We start from the raw sequence: 24,169 nt of genomic DNA, 5'->3' as shown, positions 1-24,169 counted from the left end.
GTTACCACACCATGGAGAAGGTTGCAGAGGAGATTTACCAAGATGTTGCCTTAAATGAAACATTTCAATTATGAGGAGAGGATGGAGAGGCAGGGTTTGTTTTCCTTGGAGCAGAGGGGGCTGAGGAGGGACATGATAGACATATACAAGATTATGAGAGGCTGGATAGAATGGATAGGGAGAAACTTTTCCCCATAAGAGGGATGTCCAAAGCTAGAGGCATGGGTTTAATAAACACATGAAATGTCGGCAAAACTCAGCAGGTCAGTCAGCATCTGTGGAAAGAGAAATTGTTAATATTTCAGATCTGAGATCATTCATCAGAACTGAGGAAGAGAGAAACAAATTAGTCTAGAAGGCAGGGAAGGAGGAAGGCAATGGGTGGAACAAAGGGGATTTCTCTGATTGGCTGAAACAATGTGGCAGGTAAGGGACAGTTAAGCTCCTTTGTCTGTGTAATGAGTTGCTCATGTTGTAAGGTATGTGTAATGTGATATAGTTTTGCTTACTGGGATGTGACCAGCAGGCCAGAATATACAAACGAAAGATAAAGGGAAAAGGGTTGGCAGATAAAAATGGACAGTCCCAACACAAACAGAATGAAGAAGTAACATCCAAAGTTAGAGAATTTGATTATGAGTCCTGCAGTCTGCAACATGCCCAGATGAAAGATGAGGTACTGTAGCTTGAGTTTGCATTGGGCCTCATTGTAACAGTGCAGGAGACCATAGACAGAGAGGTCAGAGTGGGATGGTAATTAAAGTGGCCAGTTTAAACTGAATAGGAGGAAGGTGAGAGGAGATCTGAGGAATTTTTTTTCAACCGGAGGGGAGCTGCAATCTGGAATGCACTGCTTGATAAAATGGTGGAGGCATGTCCTCTCACCACATTTAAAAAGTATCAAGACTCGCCCTTGGATCATTACCGCACAGAAGGCTATGGGCCAAGTGCTGGTGAGTAGGATTAGTAAGGATGGGTGCTCGATGTCAAGTCAAGTTTATTAGCATGTGCACAAGTTCAATGAGGTTGTGACATGACAATTAACTTGAATTGCAATGAAAAACTTGCTTGCAGCAGCATCACAGACACAAAGGTACAGACAACAACACAGAATATGAACTGTGCATAAGTTATACATAAAAATTATACCATACAGTGATAAGAAAGACTGTGCAAAAACAAAACATCAGTGCAATAAAGAAGAAATAATCGAAGACAAGTCCATGGTAGCGCAAGAGGTAGTCTGTAATGTTGCATTGCTGAGGTAAGGTTAGGGTTGTGAAGCTGGTTAAAAAACCTGATGGTTGTAGGAAAATAATTGTTCCTGAACCTGGTGGTGTGGGACTTCAGGCTTCTGTACCCCCTGCCTGACAGTAGCAGCAAGAAGAGGGCATGACCTGGATGATGGGGATCCTTGATGGTAGATGCCACATTCTTAAGGTTACATCTCCTGTAGATACTGTCAATGGTGGGGAGGGCTGTGCCCATGTTGGACCGGGCTGTGTCCACAACTCTCTGCAACCTCTTGCATACCTCTTACATTCCTGTGTATTAGAATTGCCATACCAGGCCGTGATGCAACCAGTCAGGATACTTTCAACAGTGCATCTGTAGAAGTTAGTTAGAGTATCTGGTGACAGGAGATATCTCACCCCTCCCACTCCCACCCTGGGAACTTTCCACTGCCCCCACCATAGATATAACACCTGCCCATACACCACCTCCATTACGTCCACCCAGGGACCCAAACATTCCTTTCAGGTGAGGCAGAGATTTACCTGCACCTCCCCTAATATCACCTACCGCATTCGGTGCTCCAAGTGTGGCCTCCTCTACATTGGTGAGACCAAACGCAGACTAGGTGACCATTTCCTAGAACACCTGCACTCTGTCCATAACTGCCATCTGTATCTCCCTGTTGCCAGTCACTTCAACTTCCCCTCCCACTCCATCACTGAGATGTCAGTCTTCGGCCTCCTCCACTGCCAGGAGAAGTCCAAGCGCAAACTGGAGGAACAACACCTCATTTTCCGTCTTGGGACCTTACTGCCTAATGGGATAAACATCGAATTCTCCCACTTTAAGTAAACCAACCGCCACCCCCCCCCCACTCTGCCTCTTCGTTTCTTCCCTTTCCTAGCCGATCTCTCTTTTTTCCTCCTCGCTTTTTTCTCTCTCTCCTTTTCCTCTCCTCTCCTCCCCTCCCCCCTTGCCGCCTGCCTCCGTACTTTTGACCCATCCCCTGGCGGATCTACTCTCCCCTCCTCCCCCACATCTGCCTATCACTATCTCTTACCTGCATCTACCTATTACCACCTTGTGCCTAACCCACCTCCCCTCTTTTGTCCACCTATCACTGCTCTGTTTTTCCCCCCTTTTCCTATCTTCAGTCCTGAAGAAGGGTCCTGACCTGCAACGTTGACCACCTGCTTTTCTCCACAGATGCTGCTCGGCCTGCTGAGTTCCTCCAGCACCTTGTTGTTTTTCATCTAGATTCCAGCATCTGCTGTCCTTTGTTTCTTATGACATATCTCCTTAAGGTTCAAAGAAAGTAGAAGCACTCGTGTGCCTTCTTCATGATTGCATCAATGTGCTGGCCCAGGACAGATCATCTGAGATGTTAACGTCCAGGAATTTGAAGGTTGACATGGACATAGTGGGTTGAAGGGCCTGTTGTTGTGCTGTGTGACTCTACGACTCAAGAATTTGCTTCAAAACCATTTGTTCTTTCGAGCCTCTATATTGTGCATTGATGCTTCTCAGGAAAGCTTTACATACAACTGACAAATTGATCCTGTTTTGCTCATGGTAATTTTGGTGAAAGCAAGAAAATTTGAATTAATTCACCTCTTTACCTTTTGAATTCTAGGACTTTAACCCAAGTTTGTATGTTTTCCTATAACTTAACCTTTGGGGTCCAGCTATTGTCATGGTAAATCTGCTCTTCATTCTTCCTTCATAGAACATAGAACAGTACAGCACAGAACAAGCCCTTTGGCCCACAATGTTGTGCTGACACAGCTATTGCCTCCTACCAACAAATTGCCCATATCCCTCCATTTTCCTCTCATTCATGTGCCCATCCAAGCCCCTCTTAAAAGCCCCCAGTGAATTTGTCTCCACCACCCTATCAGGCAACACATTCCAGGCATCCGCCACTCTCTGAGTAAAAATCTTACCCCTCACATCTCTTCTGAACCTACCCCCTCGCACCTTAAATGCATGCCCTCTCGTATTGGATCACTCAATAATGGGAAAAATATATCCTTCCAACTATGTCATTCCCAGAACTGCTCACTGTATTCAGTTGTGGTATGATTCAGTGTTAGCTTCCTTTCTAATCCATTTAATTTACAATAAACAGAAAGGCAATTCTTTTTATCAGGCCTACCAATTCCTTAGTTTTAATTACAACATCACCATTATCAGTTGTCCAGGAAGACAGTGCATTCTCTCTTTCCCACAGTAATTGTCAACATTTTGGGTGTCGATTTTGATATGTCCTGCTAGTTTTTTCATGCTCTTTATCAGAGGCTCTTACCATCTGTTTCACCCACATTCATTGTGCTTCAGAAACAGGATCTGTTCTAGTTTTTGCACTTTTGCATGCTTTTCCCTTTGGGTTTCGTGTTGTCACTTGCCTCCGGATTTCCAAGGCTATTATTAAGTCTGCAGAACTGTGTCATGTTAAGTTCTTTTCTGAACGTCCCCAAACGAACTTGAATTGCTTTACCAGAGAACAATTTCTCCGGTTTACTGTGGACAATCTGCCTCATCAGTTGAAGTCAGATTTATGTGAAGTTAAAGGGCTGGAAGTCCGTACAGCATTAAATAGACGTGCTAATATGGAGTTGCATGGAAGACTTGTGACTTTTTACTTCATTCATAAAACTGTGTGTCTTGCACATGGAATTCTGCATTTCCCACTGCTGCGTGGTATGTATTTGTTACTGAAGCATTACTGTGTATCTGGTGAAATTATCTGGTACTATTGGCATCAGACGTTCCAGCTTTTAAAGTCACCTGATCAATAGAGCATATTCCTGCCTGAAGACATTCCAGATTGTTTTGCTGCACTGTCTGTGAAGGAGGATTGGCTGAGCTGCAGCAGGTTTATTGATACTGACCTGAGTCTTCCTGTGAGGGAAATGCTTTACGTGAGGGTCTCCATAAGGTGGCAGATGTTGAGGTGAATGTATTGGGAAGAGAACATAAAGCAGAGTAGTTCCAGAAGCTAGTCTACAGTAACATGGGGAGCAGCACCGTGAGACATTACATGGCCTTACTTGTGGTCAGCACTTCAAAATCCAGCAGATCGACACTGTCCTGGAACACTTACACATTCCCCGCTGCTGCACTCACACACGCATGCAGCCACACAATATCCACCACACACATGTCCCTCCATACACATCCACACATCCCCCAATGAACACCACATATCCCATACATATCTGCATGCGGCGCACGTGTACGCACACCCACACACACACACACACACACACACACACACGCACGCACGTGCACACACACGCACACAATACCTTTCCCCACGTACAGCTTCATACACACAGATTTAAGATTTAAGTTTAATTAAATCAAGTAATTAGCTTTACTTACCTTTATCCCAGCAATAATTGATCTCAGTGGACTTGGTGTACTTGCATCACATGCACTCTCTTGCATTCACCCCCCATCCCCTCTGTAAATGGGAGCTATTTTGTGACAGCACATTGGGAATTCTCTTCACCCTGTCTTGCATGATAAGTTTGCCCGAAAAGGAAAGATTTTGTAACAGTTGCCTAAAATAGAAGTGGCGGTCAGGCTTGCTGACCCATCCACAGTGGCCAATAACTCCACTCAGTGCAGCACACATAAAAACCAGCCAGCATCTGGGAGATGCTCAGCTTGTTGTTCTGCAAATTCAGCTTGCCACAATGGAGCTCAGAACTCTGCTCTCATGAGTGCCAGGGTGCCAAAGGTTTACGGGCATCACTAAAATTGCTAATGAGTTCCACAAGAACATAAGAAAATAGGATCAGGAGTAGACCAGCAGGGTCCTTGAGCCTGATCCACCATTCAGTATGATCACAGATGATCTATGCTGGTCTCAACCCCTCTTCTGTGCCAGTTCCACTCAATGCCTAGATCTTTCAAATAGTTATCTATCTCCACCTTAAATATATCCAATGATTTGGTCTCCACCACCCTTGAAGGCAGAGACTTCCAGAGATTCACTATGCTCTGAGAGAAGAAATTTCTGCAGACCCGAGTTTTGAATGACCGGCCCCTTATTTTGTAATATGTCCCCCTTTTCGTGGCTCCCAGATATAAGATCCTAAGGGAGCTTGACAGGGTAGATATTGAGATATATTTACTCTATATCAGGGTAGATATATCTCAGCATCAATCCTGTCAAGCCCCAGTAGGATCTTACATCGTTGAATAAGGTCATCCCTTATTCTTCCAAATTCCAAGGACTACAGACTCATCGTGGGAATGAAACATAAATCTGACAGCAATCATAATTGTGACCTGACACCATCTTTGTTGTTGCCTGCCAACCAGCCAGACTCATGTTGAGAAAGTGCACTCGTAAGCCAAGGTCTCAAGTTGCAGAATGGAATTTGTTGTATGTATGTTGCCTGCATGTGAGATGGTTGAGGGTTGCATACCAGACCTGAGCCATGTGGTCAGGTGCCACTTGTGCCTTAAATTCTACTTCAGACTGCAGCAGAACAAAGGCATCATGAGTAGTCCCAGGGTAATGGATGGTGACTTGTAGGAAGTATTAAACATAATCCTATAGCAGCTGGAATTTTTTTAATAAAGTTCCTTCATTGGATGTGGGCATCAATCTGAGGCCATAATTTAATGCTCCTCCTTAAGACGCAGGGGCATGATGCAGCAGATTAGCCACACTAAAGGCTGTTAAGATTCATCTGTGTTATAATGGCATGGAGTTACATGTAGGCCAGATCATATAAGAATAGGAGATATCCTTTCCTCAAGGGCAACAGTAAACAAGGTGGGTTATTTAAATAATCTAGTAAATTCATGGTCAACATTATTGGTATTAGCTTCCTTTTTGAAGCCTAGTTTTACGTAATTCAATATATTACGTTTAAATTCCCCTGTTGCTGTGGTGGAACTTGTGGCCATGCCTCTGCATCTTTGGCCCAGTCCTCCAAGTTACTAATGCCATAACATACTGCCCCTAATCCCAAATCAAGGGAGGACGACACTGCCAGGTAGCAGTGGGACACATTCAGTGGGACCTTGTGTCCTAGAGAGGCCTACAATCTTCACAAAGCCGTAAATTTACTTTTCCTCCTTTCAACTGGCAAGAGGGAATTAAAATGTACCGGGTGGTCTTAGAACAAGGTGTATCTGTGGACAGCAAACTGCAAAATTGCACAGAATAGTTCTAGCCTGGAAGGATCTGAACCTGTAGGAACATGGAAGCATGTTGTTCGACCCGTCAGCTTGCTCTGACATTCAATATGGTCACTGCTGATCATCCACTTCAACAGCCTCCCCATTTTTCTCAATCCCTTTAACATTAAGACATAATGTCCACTTCGTTACTGAATATACTTAATGACTTGACCTCCACTGCCTCTGTGGTGGCTACAATGAAGAAATTTCTCCTGTTCTCATTCTAAATGACATACTATATATCCTAAGGCTTTTGCCCCTCATTCTGAAGCAAAAGATAAATTGCTGGAAGAACACAGCAGGTCAAGCAGCATCTGTGGAGGTAAAGGGATGGTCAGCTTTTCAGGTCACGACCTGAAAACAGGCAAGTTGCGCCAAGTAGGGGAAGGGAGGGGGGTCGAGTTGGGAGACAATGGCAGGTGAATGATAAATGGAGGCAGACAAAGAGGAAAAAAAAATGAGAGACAGACAGAGCGAGGTGGGGGGAGATTTTCACTTTCAGATCAGAGAACTGCTCCCTGAAAATGTTGGGTATATATGCTCTCCAGCTAAGGACACTTCTCTCCTTCCTCAGGCAGCTCTGTGTCCTCATTGACTGTTCTCCCAGTCAGGCTGTACTCCAAGGGAAATGCCTACTAACATACCCATGTCTTGAAGCAGTCCTGAAGCCAAGACAATGTTCCCGGCACCTGGAGTCCCACTTAGTGTAGACTTTAGTAGCTTTCTAGAATTCCAGACACCAGACAAGATAATGGAGCTTAACGTTGGCATTACACAAATTAACACCATGATACAGTATGTCTACTCTGCATATTTCTGATGTTTGCTTTAGATGTCCCCTTATCCAATGCCTCTTATCAAAGAAGGTGCTGCACCTTATGCTGCACATCTGCAAGTGCATGCGGTTGTTGGGACTCAGGAACAAATTTAGCACCTATAATTGTTCTGGAGGTGAATTTTCCAGCTAATTGTGTTTTTGGATGAGTAGATTTTGCACTTTATAGGTTTATTTTGCTGTTGTAAGAATCATTGCAAAACTTCTTTCAGAAACCTAATAATATTTATAACTTAGGTAACAATATGTTTTCTCAGGAGCTAATGTTAAAATAAAGAATACTGTGGGATGCAACTTCCTTCATTTAACCGTCCTGCAGCCAAAAGGGTTACAAAACCTCAGTGAAGAAATACTTCAGGTAAATGCTTATTTGTGTTTCTATGTTGAGAACTTTTAGACCTTTCACTGATTTTCCATTATTAGTGAAAATGTGGCTCAGGGCTGAATATTCAAACCAGTTTTTTCTAAAATTACAGGTTCGTGGAGAAAGCTTTATCAGCAATTTTGAGGCCTTTTTAAGCAAGTATTTTGTCAATCGATTTCTCATTTGTTTACAATTTTAACTTCTTGTGTATTCTTTTGCAGTCCATAGACGTACGTGAGCTCTTGAATGACAGAGATATTAATGGCTGCACTCCATTGCACTATGTGTGTAAACATGGTCTAACAGATTCTGTGGTTAAAATGTTGGCACTAAATGCATCTCTTCACTTGAAAACAACAGACAAGAGATCATCACTGCATTTTGCAGCAAGGTATCTCCAATTCATTGCTTTGATTAGTAAGATTTAGCTAGTTTATAGTAAGTTCAAATAAATTTAAATAAATACTTATCTTTGGTGAGCATTAAAGATTCCATGGCACTATTTGGTATTGGTATTGGTATTAGTTTATTATTGTCACTTGTACCGAGGTACAGTGAAAAACTTGTCCTGCACACCGATCGTACAGGTCAATTCATTACACAGTGCAGTTACATTAAGTTAGTACAGAGTGCATTGATGTAGTACAGGTAAAAACAATAACAGTACAGAGTAAAGTGTCACAGCTTCAGAGAAAGTGCAGTGCAATAAGGTGCAAGGTCACAACAAGGTAGATCGTGAGGTCATAGTCCATCTCATTGTATAAGGGAACTGTTCAATAGTCTTATCACAGTGGGGTAGAAGCTGTCCTTAAGTCTGGTGGTACGTGCCCTCAGGCTCCTGTATCTTCTACCCAGTGGAAGAGGAGAGAAGAGAGAATGTCCCGGGTGGGTGGGGTCTTTGATTATGCTGGCTGCTACACCAAGACAGCGAGAGGTAAAGACAGAGTCCAAGGAGGGGAGGCTGGTGTCCGTGACGCGTTGGGCTGTGTCCACAACTCTCTGCAGTTTCTTGCGGTCCTGGGCAGAGCAGTTGCCGTGCCAAGCCGTGATGCAACCAGATAAGATGCTTTCAATAGTGCATTGGTAAAAGTTGGTTAGAGTCAAAGGGGACAAACCAAATTTCTTTAGCCTCCTGAGGAAGTAGAGGTGCTGGTGAGCTTTCTTGGCCGTGGCATCCACATGATTTCAAAGTGTCTTAGCCAATACTTATCTCAAGATTAACATATGAACATACAAACATACAAATTAGGAACAGGAGTAGGCCACTCAGCCCCTCCAGTCTGCTCTACCATTTAGTAAAGTCATAGAGACTTCAACTCTACATTCCTGCCTTATCCTATAATCTGTTGTCCCCTTTCTCAACAAGAATCTATCAATCTCTGCCTTAAAAATATTCAAAGCTTCCACTGCACTTTGAGGAAAAAAGTTCCAAAGAGCCACAACCCTCCAAGAGAAAATAAAAGTAACATCAACCTGTTTTAATTGGGCAACCCCTTTTTTCCAAACAGTGACCCGTTAGTTTAGATTCTCCCACAAGAGGGAATATCTTCTCCACATTCCCCCTGTCAAGATTCCTCAGGATCTTTCTGTTTGTCACTCATATTGGATCTCACTCTTTTAAGGTCCAACAGATACAAACCTAGCCTGTCCAACCTTCCTTCATCAGACAAGACTCCTATTCTAGACATCAGTCTAGTATACATCAAGCAACATCGGTAAAACAGATGCATTTCACTGCGTGTTTCGATGTACATGTGACTAATAAAGACATCTTATCTTAGAACTTAGAACATAGAACAGTACAGCACAATTCAGGCTCTTCAGCCCACAATTTTGTGCCGCCCTTTAAACCTCGCCTAAGACTATCTAACCCCTTCCTCCCACACATCATTTTATTTTAAATTCCTCCATATGCTTATCTAGTAATCTCTTGAACTTGACCAATGTACCTGCCTCCACCACCGCCCCAGGCAGCGCATTCCATTTCTCAACAACTCTTTGGGTAAAAAACCTTCCTCTGATATCTCCCTTGAACTTCCCACCCGTTACTTTAAAGCCATGCCCTCTTGTATTGAGCATTAGTGCCCTGGGAAAGAGTCACTGGCTGTCTTGTCTAGTCTTGTATAGTCTTGTCTTGTCTTGTCTTGTCTTGTCTTATCTTTTCAGGGAATCATATGGAGTGACCCCAGATCTGAGGTAGTCAAGCTCATTAGAGGGTTTGAAAACTGGAGGACATGAACATCAGAGGGTCAGGGGGTTAAGGGGTCCAAAGACCAGGGAACTAGAAGACTGGAAATAGGTAGGGAGAGAAGGAATTGCTTTTAACACAGGGAATTAGAGTGCTCTGGATTTAGGGTGGGATGGGAATGACATTGGGAGACCTGGTGGGGACCAGAAGAGTCAAGGGTATTCAAACAGACCTATGGCATTCCACTTATGAAAATTAGAACTTATAGTTCCCTGTGTTATGTTCTTGAATAAAGTGCAAAAGACAAATTCACTAACACCAATATATTTTTAATTCCAGTTGTGGTCGGCTCAATACCTGCAAACTGCTGCTGCAGGAGATAAATGATACAAAACTACTGAATGAGGGGGATGAGAAAGGAATGACACCACTACTATTGGCGGCACAGAATGGACACACCAACGTGGTGCAGCTACTCCTCAGGAAAGGAGCTCTCTTTATGCGGTGAGTGGTGAGGCGACTTTACATGTTCATTCCCTACCATCCTGACTCACTCATGAGATGAGCAGCAAATTACTAACTTTGGAAATGAGGAAAGGACCTGCAGAAGCATTTAGCACACTATGAACACTTTTTGTTTTGCTGACTTCTGCATTGTTGGATTCAATGGTCACACTTGCTTTTCTCTGGAGTCAAGCCCATTTAATCTCAGTTCAGACCAGTTCCTTGTGGCCTCAAGTAACATCTGAAGGAGGAATAGCACAAGTTGGAAAAGAATGGGTGTTGCTGAAGGTTCAATATAGTGATTAGGTGACCTCATTGGTGGTGGTCTCCAAGACGGACAACATGGTGCACTTATATTAAGCAGATCAGGCAGCATCTGTGGGAAGAGAAACAGTTAAAGTTTCAGGTCTGGGACCCTTCTGAAGTCTTGCTGTGTACATCAGGACTGCTGTCCACAGCTGCCCACAACTCCTTTGTAACTATCAAGGCATATTGTCTTCTTTCAGCTGGGTCTGGAGAATTTTCTCATGCTGGTTGATAGCCACTCAAAGTGATTGCAAGTGTCAAATCCTGTCCCTGTACAGAATGGACCATACAAAGTTTGCAACTCATGGTGTCCCGGAGGAATGGGTTTCTGACAGTGGTCCACACCTCAGGTCATCTCAGTTTGTCACCTCCCTTCACTCTAATAGAAACTGGCATCGCTTAACATCCCCATACTATCCAATGTCTAATCGGAAAGATGAATAAATTTTTACTTTTTTTTCAATCTGTTGAAGTGACTACAAGTGTTGGACAACTTTACATTATGCTGCCTTTGGAGGATATTCTCGGACAATGGAAGTATTACTACAATGTAATATATCACTGCTTGACCAGGTGGATGAAAAAGGGGTAAGTGAATACATTTTATTTCATTTTAATAGGCAGATCTATTTAGCCCACACTACATAGTTTACTTTGCTCAATGGGTAGGACCACAATATGTTGTTTGAGCAATGTTGGTGCTTTGTAAACCAAAGTACTTCTCGAATTGAACTTTTTGTTCACTTATCCAAGGCCCTATTGACCTAATCTTCTGTTTAACAAATTAGGCTTTCATTTTTCCCTTGCCACACCATTCCTCCTCCTATTCAACTCTCTGCTGCCTTAAGCCTCACCTTCTTCATTTTTTTCATGTTGCCAGATACTCTCAGAGGAGATAAAATGAATATTAAGATAGCACCACATAAGGGAGAGAGGCCATTGATTGATTAAGTAAAAGTAAAGTAAAATCAGCAATGTGTCAAAACAGACATCTTTTAATTGGAAGAATGGCATTGGTTCATTGTGGGCACAATTAACAAAGTGCTTATGGAACAACTCCACTGTACTTCTAGTTTAAAGAGAACATTTGTTTGGTTTTGAAATGTGTGTGTGTGTGTGTGTGTGGGGGGGGGGGGGCACGGGGGCTAGGAGGGGGGAAAGAATTAGGCAAAGCCACATGGTATTTAAGACATTTATTGCTTTAAGATACATCAAATAATTATAACGGAGACACAAGAAATTCTGCAGATGCTGGAATCTGGAGCAATACACAAAAAGTGCTGGGTTCTACAGCTCCAAATACAGGGAGGAATTTTAACTCATCCTTTCAGATGGGAATGGGGTGGGAGGAGAATTAAATACAGTTTACAGTTCAACCAATTTCATGCTGATTAAAACTTTAGCCATGCAGATTAGCCATTAAATGATAGTGTGATTTTTGTTTAGTTAATTAATATTGTAAATGTACTCAGCATACCACTGATACTGATTATAAGGAGTAAATGTGTAATGTTGTGGTGTATGAGAGAGCATCATTTATTTACTTTTATCAATTAATCTTCAAGCAATTATATTTCATTGGCATTCAGCCATTCCTAAGGGATAAAAAGAGTACAGTTTTCAAATTGAACTGCGTCAGAAAGAAGTCATCAGCATTTTGTAAACATGGATATCCATGCAAGTTGTACAAGTAGCATTATGTTTTTTTTTCTTGTTTATCAAAGCAATTATCAAAAACTTTCTTTATTATTCACTCCAAAGAACACTGCTCTCCATCTGGCCGCAAAAGGAGGACATAATAGTGCAGTGCGTCTATTGCTAGCCAAGGGAGCTGCGATAACACTGAACAAGAATGAAGCTTCCTTTCTTCATGAAGCAATTCGCAATAAAAGAAAGGATACCACTTTAGTTATTATTCAAAATGAGAGGTATGAATGTGATAGTGCAGCTATTGTTGTGCTTAGTTAGGTTTTCAAAACAATTGAACTTCAAAATATTTAGTTCAAATATCATCCCTAAAAAAAGACAATATTAAATGTGTCAATGTTATGTCTTAATTGTCTTAATTGTTAAACTGAGATATAAACCCAGATTGTTCTCCACAATAGGTCCAAATTTTGGCCTTTGTGGCAACAAAGAGGTGAGAAAATCTGGGCAGTAAGGCCGACAGTGTGTAATAAAAGGAGTGCAGGTGATGTGTCACACAAAGATCAGTCATATCAAAGTTCTGCTGGACAGTTGATGTGCAACTATCAGAGGTTCCTCTGTGACTGTTATGCTGAGTCTGAATAAAAGGTTGTCCAAATGAGGGGGTTAAGTGGAAAAAGAAAAGAAAAGGCAAGTTCTGACGTGTATGGCCTCCGGATCGAGCAAACCCAGTGCTGTTTGCCATCTCTCTGCCAATGATATTGCTCATGTGTGCCTTTGCTATTAGAGTTTGTGAAGTCGTGAGACCATCTTCTCCTGTTTGAGGGCTCACTCTGATTCTCAGAGTTAAAGAATCACAGAGTGATACAGCGCAAAAACAGATCCTTCTGCCTACAGAGTCTGCGTTATCACCCACCCATTCTGTGCCAACATGATTTGCAAGTGAAGTGGGAAAGGAGAATATAAAGGGATTTTAAGATACTTGAGCAAAGTGTAAACCCAAGTAGACAATAGTTGGTGACGAGTAGAAAGCCTTGGGATTGCAAACACAAGCAAAGGGGGTAAACTGAATGGATAGAAGGCTTGGGAAGTTGGGGTTAAACAAAGATCGTGCAAGAATGACTAGATGAGACTCACATCACCATCAGGTAATTCCCTGCAGTGAATGGAGCAATACCAAGCTCATAATAATTAATTCAAAGGCACATAAAACAGACCAAATGGTTTGCCATGGGATTCACTATTTGATTTTTTTTTACCTTTGCCATTTAGACTTGATGAATCTATAAAAGCCTTTATACATGGTTCCCCTATGCAATGCCCAATACTGGAAATGATTGAACATCTCCCAGAAGCCTTTGCTGTAAGTCAATTTCTGTCATAATCTTGAGGTGGAGCAGTATTGGTTGGAATGTTCATTGAATTTATCAAATCACTTAAAATATTGTTGTTATAAGTGACCAATGCACTTCCATGTTATCCTATGTAGAGCAGCGGGAGGTCTAGACAAATCCCTATTGTGTTTCTACTGATGGCATTTAGGAAGGTTTCATGTTGGTAAAGTGTGTTAGTGAACCCCCAGAATGCTGAAAAATAAAGAGACACTCTTACTGATGGGCACTAACATGCCCAGAAATGAGTACAAAATTGCCTCACTGCACTAACATGACTTTTAGCAATTTAACTTTTTTTTGAGTTATAGGAATTATTTTCTAGCACATTTGTTTCAGGGTGGGCTCTAATCCACAGTGTCAGTTTTATGCTGGATGTCAAATTAAAAATATGTCCGTAAAGTTGTTTTATTAAAATTTAAAAATCTGTTGCATTCAGGGCAAAATATACTTGCACAATACCCACTGAGAATCGTCATCAACTCTACGCAAGCAGAACAAGGGCCAGACTTTAATATGCTTTTATGTCCATTTTTGGATTGTGGGCCCAAAGCTAAGGCTAACAATATTGAGTCACCACTGATTTTCCATTCCTGCAAATGTTTCATTTTAGTGAACTTTTGCCACATGAGAAATTGTGAAGAGTTTGTTCACTTTTGAGAATTGGGTTATGTTAATGCCAGGAGCAGCTAGATGCTCTCGTTTTCTTTACTTCCCTTGTAAGGGTTTCAAAAGATGTTTGCTTCTGTCTTATTGTCTCTGCAAATTCAATGCCTATCTCTTAGGAAGTTGTTGAGGAATCTAAGCTGCTGCAATGAGACGAAGTTGCAATGTGCTATGAAGACTGATACCACTGGGTACTCACTCTGAATACTCAATCTACCTTGTTGTGACCTTGCACCTTATTGTCTACCTGCACTGCACTTCCTCTGTAGCTGTGACACTTTACTCTGTACTGTTATTGCTTTTACCTATACTACCTCAATGCACTCTGTACTAACTCAATGTAACTGCGCTGTGTAATGAATTGATCTGTACGATCGGTATGCAAGACATGTTTTTCACTGTACCTCGGTACAAGTGACAATAATAAACCAATACCAATACCAATTTACTGTGACCCAGGAAAAAGGCTTGGCCTCTCAGCAGAAATATTTTTGACAGGAATCTTGCAGACAACAACAACAATTTGCATTTATATGACACCGGGAATCTAATATTATTTTCTGAGATGATTCGCACCAGGTCATATAGAGCTATTTTAGTGTAGATGACCAAACACTTGATTGTGAGGTACGATTTAAAAAATGTCTCAAAGGATGAGTTAGAGATAAAGAGTCAAGGAAATTTAGATAATATGATCCTGAAATTAGAGCCTGTGTAAGGCCAGGATTAGAGTAAGACTGAGGATTCAGAGTTTGGAGATTTACCTCCTGCTCAGATCCCTTCGAGAGATAGAGAGAAGCAAGGATATGATGGAATCTGAACAAGGATGTGAACTTTAAATGTGAGGTGAAGCTAGACAAAAAGCCAAAGAAAGTAAGATAAAAGAAAACACCATCTTTCCTCCTTACCTTGGAATGTGTTCTATCTTTCTATTTGCACATAATTTCTTTGTAGAAAAGTCTGCTCCAAAATGTCTAATTTGCCAAAAGCATTTATTTTGTGCATATTTACTTCAAGATAACTTTGGAAGACATACAGCACAGTCATTTTCAAGATAACTTTGGCCTTTTAGTACTTTCATAATTTTTAAATTGATAAATAATCTGAAATTGAATTGAATGCAAATTGATAATAAGCTCTCTTTGGGATTTTATGACATTGCCATAATTGATCCCTTATTTTCACTCCTTACTTACTCCCCTCTTTTCCTATGTTACAACGGACTCTATATCTTACAAATATATCATTAGCTGTAATGTTCTTCCTAACATTCTGAAATGCTTGTGAAGGGTAGTGTATAAATGTGCAACTTTCTTTCTTCCTCAACATAAGGCTTCTCTAATACTCCAGGCTTATTATTCTATTCTATTTACTCCCTCCCATATTTAACATTCTTTGTTTTTATTTACAACTTCTCATTTTTCACTGACTGTCGTTTAGTGACGTGTGATAATTGTATGGTGTTACCTTGAAAAATGTACAACTTTCTTTAAGAGTCTTTTCCATTTATTTTAAGGGTCTTTTGGACATATGTATGACAGAATCTTCAGAAGACAAGAAAAGTATGGATTTCTCAGTAAGTGAGCATTTTATCAGAATCTGGGATTGCCCATGTTATAATGACAACATAGCCCTAACTATATAATTCTACCATACAGATTAAATATAACTTCAAATACCTACAATGTCCGCTTAAGCATAGAAAACTTAAAAAAGAGGACAAGCAGGTTGTATATCCACCTCTAGCAACTTTAAATGTAAGTACATTTTTGATACTTAGTAGTTAAGTGCAATATTAAATGGATTTTGATATACATTGTCAAATTGGATTTCAGAAAGTCTTTCTACAGTACTCAACAATAAGTTACTCTGTAAGTCAAAATCCTCTGGAATTAATGGGGAAGTAGCTATGATGGATTAAAAGTGAACTGCGTAACCATAGACAAGAAAACATTCTGGATTTACAGGATCTGATTGTTATAACTGCTAGTGGCTTCCCACAGGGATCTGTGTTAATATTATTACTGAGAAAGTGGGCCAGTGCCTGGTAAATTGTACTTAGCCTAGGTATGTGCAGCATTGTGGTCTGGACAAACACCATGCATACTTAAAGTTGACATGCAACAAAAATGAAATCATTTGAGAGAGAAAAAGACTTTTGCATTACAGTTCATAATACTCAAGGTCAAATTGAAAAGCCATAGCCAAAACAAATCAGGTATTAATTCAGTGCATACAAAGATTTGCAAGGGTTTTGGTAAAATATTAGGCAATTAGTCCTTTCCCAGAGATAGATAGACGTGTGGAGCACATTGAGGACTTGTCCTGCACACATTCAAGGATTGCTTCTCAGAGCTCTGCAAATCCTCACCATTTAGATAAGAGGCTTACTTTTTTTCCTACCGCAATGAAGAGTTGTATATTTTCCTACATTATAATCCATTTGCCAGTTCTTTGCTCATTCCTTCAAGGCCTCCTTGTGTCCTCTTCACAGCTTACCAACCTACCTGTCTTAGTATCACCAGCAAATTTAGCAGCCATTCCTTTGGTGCTTGCATCCATGTTGTTTACATGTATTGTAAAAATTTGAGGGCCCAGAATTGAACTCTACAGCAGGCAGCTTATGATTTCTTGTTAACCAGTGAAAGACGTCTTTAAACCTCATGTTGCCTGTTAACTAGCCAATTTTTCATCCATGTCAATATGTTACCTCTTGCACCATGGGCTCTTATTTTTCAAAATAACCTTTGAAGTGGCACCTCATCAAATGCCTTCTGGATGAAATCTAAGTATAATACATCCACTAGCAACCACTGTCCACATGTTACTTCTTCAAAGAATTCCAAAAAATTGGTCAAACATGATTTCCTTTTCACTAAACCCGACCTGATTTACCTTGATTTTTAAGTGCCCTTCTATAATATCTTTCTCAAATTAAAAGGAACTTTCCCCAAAGTTATGTGAGTTTGAAAAATGAAAACCAACTCATCAGCTATCTAATTACGATAAAGCTATCCAATTGTTCAGGAATCTTGATGGTTTGGTGTCTGGTTCACTGTGTTTGGTTTTCTGTGCTCCCTTTAAACACCTTGAGCCCTGTTTCCCGCTCTCCCTTTAAATTCACCTAATTCATTGAAAAATTTATTATAGCACGATATGACATCTTTTTTAACAAGTGCATTAAAAGTGCTTTGGGTATTTATTAGCAGTTATATCCGTAAGTCCTGAAAATCTGCTTGTCTGGCACCACCAAAATCCCAAGGTTGCCAGATTATTGGAATTTTACTGTAATTACTTTAAGATCCTATTCATCATTCATCAGGACCTGTGGACTTATCAGTCTGCAACTCTTTGCTTAGTATCATTTCCCTGCTGCTTGTAATTTTTCTGATTTTTTCCTCTTTTGCAATTCCGCATTTGAAGCTATTTCTGGGATGTTATTTATATCCTCTGTATTGAAGACTGAATCAAGATAACGGTTCAATTCATTTGCTATCTCCTTTGCTATTATTCATTTTTGACTCATTTTCTAAAGGATCAACACTATTTATTAACTTTACTTAAATATCTGCAGAAGCACTTACAGTCTGCTTTGACATTTCTAGCTAGCGTTTTTCAAACTCTGACTTCTTATCTTCTTTATTAACCTTTTAATCATTTGTTGTCTGATCTTCTGAACTGCTACCCATTTTTGCACAGCTTCATGATTTTCTTTCAGTTTGATATTACCTTTAACCATTTTATTTCACCATGATCAGAGGGTCTTCCTCTTGAATTTTTATGTTCTCCTTCCTGCAATATTTTGGGATTCAGCTAGAAATTACTATATATTTTGTTGACCTCAACATATATGCTATTGGTATAGAACAATCAAGGAAGCCTGTAATTTAGCACATTGGGACCCTGAGGCATTATGGCACTGAAAAAACACCTCACTCTTTGAAACGTTGCCAGTGTTATGGTGCATAAGGCCTCTCAGGTCTTGTTTGCAAAGCTAAAGGTTCACGCTGCTCTTGAAATCTGTGGTATCTTATATTCCAAAAAAAGCCTAATAGTTCTGTAGCAGTTCAGACTAGTGTAAGGGTGAATGGCCTGTAATGGGCGCCAATTTCACTTGTTGAATGTAAATTATCAAGTAAATGATTTTAGGCCACTGCCTTCGCATGTTTAATCTCTTCATTTTACTGTAGTCTTTTTTTCCCTCTCAGTAATTTTTTTGGGAACCCTGATTTCTGGCACCCACAAGTCCATAGCTAGATTGTCTTTGGACAAAGAATGGTTTCTCCCGAAGGCAAATTTGCACGTTTTGCGATCGTAATAGAGGAAGAGGTGCAGCAGCAGTGTGCCAAGGCCCAGAACTCTAACAAATACAAAGAGGATGATATAAAGTTCCATGAGAAAGTGAACTGTGTAGAGGACACAAAGCGTCTACATAGAGGTGACACAAGAGATACGACAAAGCATTTAACTTAGCTAGCAGAAGAAACTTATTTCCAACTCACTGTACATGTGAACAGTATAACTTTCAGCCACAACAAAGGTGTGGCAACAGAATTACTGACATCGAGGAAATTCAGAGCCAGCATCTCAGCACACGATATTTGCCCCTGGAATCTGTTTGCAATCTGAGTTAATTTCATACATCATACGAATTTTTTCATCTATTGCAAGGGATGCTAAATCATGGTGGGCAGCTGCCAATTCCTGAAGTTGTAATCAATCCTCCCTACAGCACTGGTACATTGCGCCTCTGAAACAGTACAGTCATAAGTGCAGTCATTGTGTTTGGCAGTTGACCTAAGGATTTCCCAGGCAACGTGGAAACTGTCCCAGTGCGTCTTTTCTAGAAGCTTTGAGTTATTTCTGAATCACATCATCATTGAAAATCAACTTTAAGCAAGCCAACTGTTACATCCATGATGTTGTGAAGTAAAAGCCCATTAGAACAGATCACCTGTACAAGTCCTCAATATCTTCTAAGGCAAAGAGCACTTAAACCTTAGAGGATAATTGTTTCACCTCTTTGTAATACACAAATACACATTTTGAATGCTATTCTTTATTGTGCTTTAAAGTTGATTCTGAGCCCTTTTTTAGGCGATGATACACTTCAATCAAGTTGAACTTTTGAATCATCCTGTCTGCGAAGAGTTTCTGAAAATGAAATGGTATGCAATTGGTTGGATTAAGCGAACAGGTTATCCACATGTCCTGGTATAATATGTATACTCAATTCATAATTGAAACTTAATGGTACCATGCTACAGAAAACTGTACGCCTATTCTTCTGCACTTAAGTACCATATAGCCATTCATGTATTTATATGACATGCTGAAGTCTTTAATTGATGCATTTGAGAGAAGGGTTTGGTGTTTGGGAAAAACAAACTTTTCCCCAGTGTTAAGAACAGAAACAAAGATCAACTGAGATTTAAATCTCTGAGAAGATGTTAAAGAAATTCAAGTCCTAAACTCTTGAAATAATGATAGACTTTGTAAACCTAGACAAAATCTAAGTATGTATTTATATTCGAAATAAATCCAAACTATTGCTTCAAAATTTGATGTAAAAATAAGATAGAGAATGAAAAATACTAAAAGAACTTTAAGCCAAATAAAAGAATGGATCTCTTTATTGAAAAAGTGATAAATGATTACAATAAATTCCAATCTAGGATACTGGACATTAAAACTTTGAGGATGTTCATAATAAAATTTGGCACTGCAATTCAATATAGGAATTATGTAGTCATTACAATGAGCTTTACAGCCATTTAAGTACTGTTTCACCTCAGTAATGCTGAAAATTCATCAGAAAATTTTGCACAAAGCAAGGTCTCATGATGAGAAAATCAAAAAATCATCAAGTGATTTGTGTTAATGATGTTGCTTGCGGGATAAGTGGTTGGGCCAGAATACAGAGAGATCTTCCTTGTTCTCTGGGCAGATAGAGCTTGGTTTAACTTCACATCCAAAAGACAGCAGGAACTAAATTTAGGAGCTCCAGAAAATGGGTGCTGGCATCACAATCACAATTAAAACTCACTCATTTCTTTTAGTTCAGGGAGCACAACTTGCTGAATGCAACCAATGTTAATCCTTGGCATTATACGAGAAGAGGAAAGCGCACTTTTTGGGTTATATAGTTAAGACTCAAGGGCAGAAGGTGGCGAGGGAGAGGGTGCTAGGCAGACTCTGTACAAACCCTCCAAAGACATTTAGAGGAGACTGCGGTGGAGTCCAGTCAGATAGTGGTTGTTACTGGACTGGAATGGTTGTTACTAGCCTGGACTACAGATCTGGAGGCATGAATTTGAATACCTCCATGGCATTTGGGGAATTTAAATTCAAATAAAGATAATCTGTAAGGCTTTATTAGTTTTTGCAACCATAAAACGATTGAATTGTTTTAAAAATCCACCAAGTTCACCAACGTTTTTCAGGGAAGGAAATTTGCCATCCATAGCGTTTCTACACTTGTGTGACTCCAGACCCACCATGGTGGTTGATTCTTTGCTGCCTCTGTGTGCAGCATCTAGTAACTGTGACAGAACTAAAGAAAGGTGATTCGATTAAATAAATAAACTATTTTAAGGTGGGTATTTTAAGGTGATGTGTTGCAACCATGGCAGTTGACGGAAACTATTAGGATCCATGATGACAACGTTTGCTGTAGATTGAGAAACTTTAACTTAGACTTCATGTGCTGGAATCTGCAACTCATACAGTGAGATACAGCAGAGAATGGGAAAGCTACCCAGATAATCCGTATTAGGACGCAATTACACTCCTTAGATTAAATATTGTAAAAATGGTCATTCAGGAGAGACAGGATGTTTGGCCAAGTGTGAGACAGGTGTGGGGATTCAGACAGTAATACTGGTAGTACCTCCGCCCTTGCACTTGTTCAAAAGGGACAGGGTTCTTTCAACCTGCATGGAAGAGAGTAGAGGCTGCAGGGTTGATGAGAAAACCAATCAAAGCACCGTGGACAGGGAACAATTCATCTCAGAAAAGCCATGGAGCAGAATATGCTTGGGTGGTGTTATGAAATAGCAAGGGACAGAAAACATTGGTGTCCATAAACCCCAAAGTAATAGTGGAAATGTGGGGCACAGCACAAATTAAGAAGCTAGATGCTTGTTTAATATTCTACATATTACTGCTCATTTTATTTGCCCAGTCTACAATCTGCAGGATAAATTAATGGAGTGTGTGTGATTTTCAAGTTCAATAGGTTAAGGGACCAATGAAGAAAAGGCTATTTTAGACGTTCTATTATTTAATGAGAAACTGTTAATGTGATTTAGTAGTTAAGAGGACTTTAAGAATTAGAGCATAATACTATAGAATTTTATATAAAAAGTGAAAGTTATTCAGTTAAATATGAATAAATTAAATTGTGAAGGCATAAGAATGAATTTCCTATGGTAGATTGGGAAACTATTTTAAGAGGTCTGAAAATAAACGAGCAATGGTGAGTATTTAAAGAAATAATACAAACAACAAGAAAAATAATTTAACTGTAGCTATCAAGAAAAATAAAGATAGTATTAGTTTGAAGGAAAAGGCTTATAAAATTGCCAAAAAAAGCAGGAAGCCTGAGGATTGGGAAAATTTCAGAATTCAGCAAAGGAATAGCTAGGTGTTGATAAGGAAAGAGCAAGTAGAATAGTAAAATAGTCTGGCAAGAAGCATAAAATTAGATGATAAAAACTTCTGTAGATTTGTATAAAGGAAAAGAATGGCTAAAGTTAATGTGGGTTCCTTACAGAAACCAGAAAAGTTATACTAGTGAATAATGGAAATGAGAGAGAAATTAAACAAGTAATTTTATCCAGCTTCATGTAAGAAGATGCAGAAAATCTTCCAGAAATGGTGGAGTGAATAAGGAGCTCAAAGGAAGATACATTATTATGGTCAGTAGCAAAGGGAAGTTGAGGTGTATGAAACAGGGAATTGTAATTGTGTTCACCAATGTCATCAGCTGTATGAGTTGCTTACATATGGCTTGGGCAGAAAGGAGATGTCTAAGTTGCCCATTCTCTCCTTGCCTCCTCCTCCTGTTTGTCTTTGCCTATGTTATAGCTGGTGGTAGGAGTTGTACAATGGTTATGGCAAGGATGTGTACCATATAGCAGGTCACCACGAATCTAAACACTCACAAACTGAAAACTACAGTGATCCTCCAGAGTGTTCCAAGGAGTGGGATCATTGTTTCAGGGCATCAACATTCTCCTCTATCATATTTAACATGGCAACATGGTTTTTATTGCCTGTGTGCCACTTGTGGGTTGCATAGTATAATTTTGAGCCATATTATCAGTAGCCTGTTCTTGTTACTTGTAGCCACCCTTTGGGTGGTTAATGTAGTTCAAGTGCAGATGGTACAATGGACTTCTGTAAAAATGCTGCCTGGGTATTGGTATTGGTATTGACACTGATCTCCATTTCATACTGCATCTAGTCACACACCAGCTTCTTGCTGAGGAAGTGCGAGACTTTTCAGTTGTAGTACATATGTTGGCACGCCCCATCTAAAAAGTAACAGGTATACAAGTCAGTGGCACCCTGAACCCATGCAGAAACCTGCAATCCTCATGCAACCACAAACTCAGGCTGCCTCTCCTCTTTGCCAAGATACGACGAAATGTAGTTCTCTTGGCCTGGAGAGCCTCAGTGACCTTCCCTGTGCAATGGTGCATGATAAAATGAAGTTTTTAAATATCACCAAGTCCAGATGGGGAGAATCCCAAAGTATATATCGATCTTTAAAGACTTTAACAACCTTCCATTACGTTGGATCTGTATTCTTTGGCGTTTATAGGAATTAAGGGTGATCTTTTTAAAACATGTAAGATCCTAAGGGAACACAATGGAATGACAGAGTAGATAGAACATAGAGCAGTACAGCACAGGAACAGGCCCTTTGGCCCATGATGTCTGTGCTGACCATGACTAGCCCCATTTGCAATGTTAAGACATTTCCATTACTTGGAGAATTTCAAACAAGGGGACAGGGTTTCAACATGTTACAGGTGGGGGTGGGGGTGTGGTGGTGGTCAATCAGTTAAAATTGAGGTGCATAAGGATTTCTTCTCACAGAGAGTGGTGAATCTCTGGAACTCTCTGCCCCATAGGCTTGATCATTGAAGATATTTAGAGGAGGTAAATAATTTTTTGAAGGATCAGATAATTGAGGACTATGGGGAACTGACAATGAAGAGGAGTTGAGGCTGGGGCAGATCAGCCATGATCTTATTAAATGCTGGGACAGGTTTGAAGGGTCAAATGGCCCACTCCTGCTCCTATTCCCTGTATTTTTGTGTTCAGGAACTCTGGAAACTGTAACACACATGTGGCATCATTATCAAATTTTCTTTCACTCTGTCGCTCCATCTTTAATCTACAGCCAGTGCATTGCCTTGTTAGGAGGTGCCCATCTAGACTATGGCATCACAGGAAAGCTCTGTTAATTAATTTGTTTTATGAATCTCTTGGCTGTAACTCGCTGGTGATGCAACCAATATGTGAAGGCAGTAGGACATTTGGGACCTCAGGCACTGGAGAGATTGACTGTGTATCTCATTAACCAGTGAGATCTATGAAATAATTTAAGGAATGGCTAAGGATGAATTAAAGCTCATTAGAGTTAAATTAGGTACAGAATAAAATAGAAATAAAGGATAGGATTTAAAGAGAAAGAAAATGGACCTGAAAGGGAAAGTATGAAATAAATGTAAATAAAATAAAATGTATCATTTTAAAAATATGTAACAGCAATTTGCTTGAAGGAGTCTGACTCCACAGTTTGAATCATTCTGATTCCA

The 24,169-nt window shown here is 40.1% G+C and overlaps 1 protein-coding gene across 1 annotated transcript in view; it reads left to right on the top strand.

Annotated features, from left to right (window-relative positions):
* The window catches only part of LOC127574022 (transient receptor potential cation channel subfamily A member 1-like), a 71,182-nt gene that overhangs the window by 27,609 nt on the left and 19,404 nt on the right, over window positions 1-24,169 (top strand). Inside the window, exons 10-18 of the mRNA XM_052022616.1 lie at window positions 7,531-7,631; window positions 7,859-8,028; window positions 10,165-10,329; window positions 11,109-11,223; window positions 12,397-12,563; window positions 13,555-13,645; window positions 15,856-15,915; window positions 15,998-16,096; window positions 19,437-19,507. Coding sequence (XP_051878576.1) covers window positions 7,531-7,631; window positions 7,859-8,028; window positions 10,165-10,329; window positions 11,109-11,223; window positions 12,397-12,563; window positions 13,555-13,645; window positions 15,856-15,915; window positions 15,998-16,096; window positions 19,437-19,507 — 1,039 coding nt within the window. The remainder of the gene's footprint in view (window positions 1-7,530; window positions 7,632-7,858; window positions 8,029-10,164; window positions 10,330-11,108; window positions 11,224-12,396; window positions 12,564-13,554; window positions 13,646-15,855; window positions 15,916-15,997; window positions 16,097-19,436; window positions 19,508-24,169) is intronic.

This window comes from Pristis pectinata, chromosome 9 (genome assembly GCF_009764475.1).
Source record: "Pristis pectinata isolate sPriPec2 chromosome 9, sPriPec2.1.pri, whole genome shotgun sequence".
In the NCBI taxonomy this organism is placed as follows: Eukaryota; Metazoa; Chordata; class Chondrichthyes; order Rhinopristiformes; family Pristidae; genus Pristis; species Pristis pectinata.
Note: the sequence above shows the minus strand (reverse complement) of the source record. Positions and strands in the feature narration are given on the sequence as shown.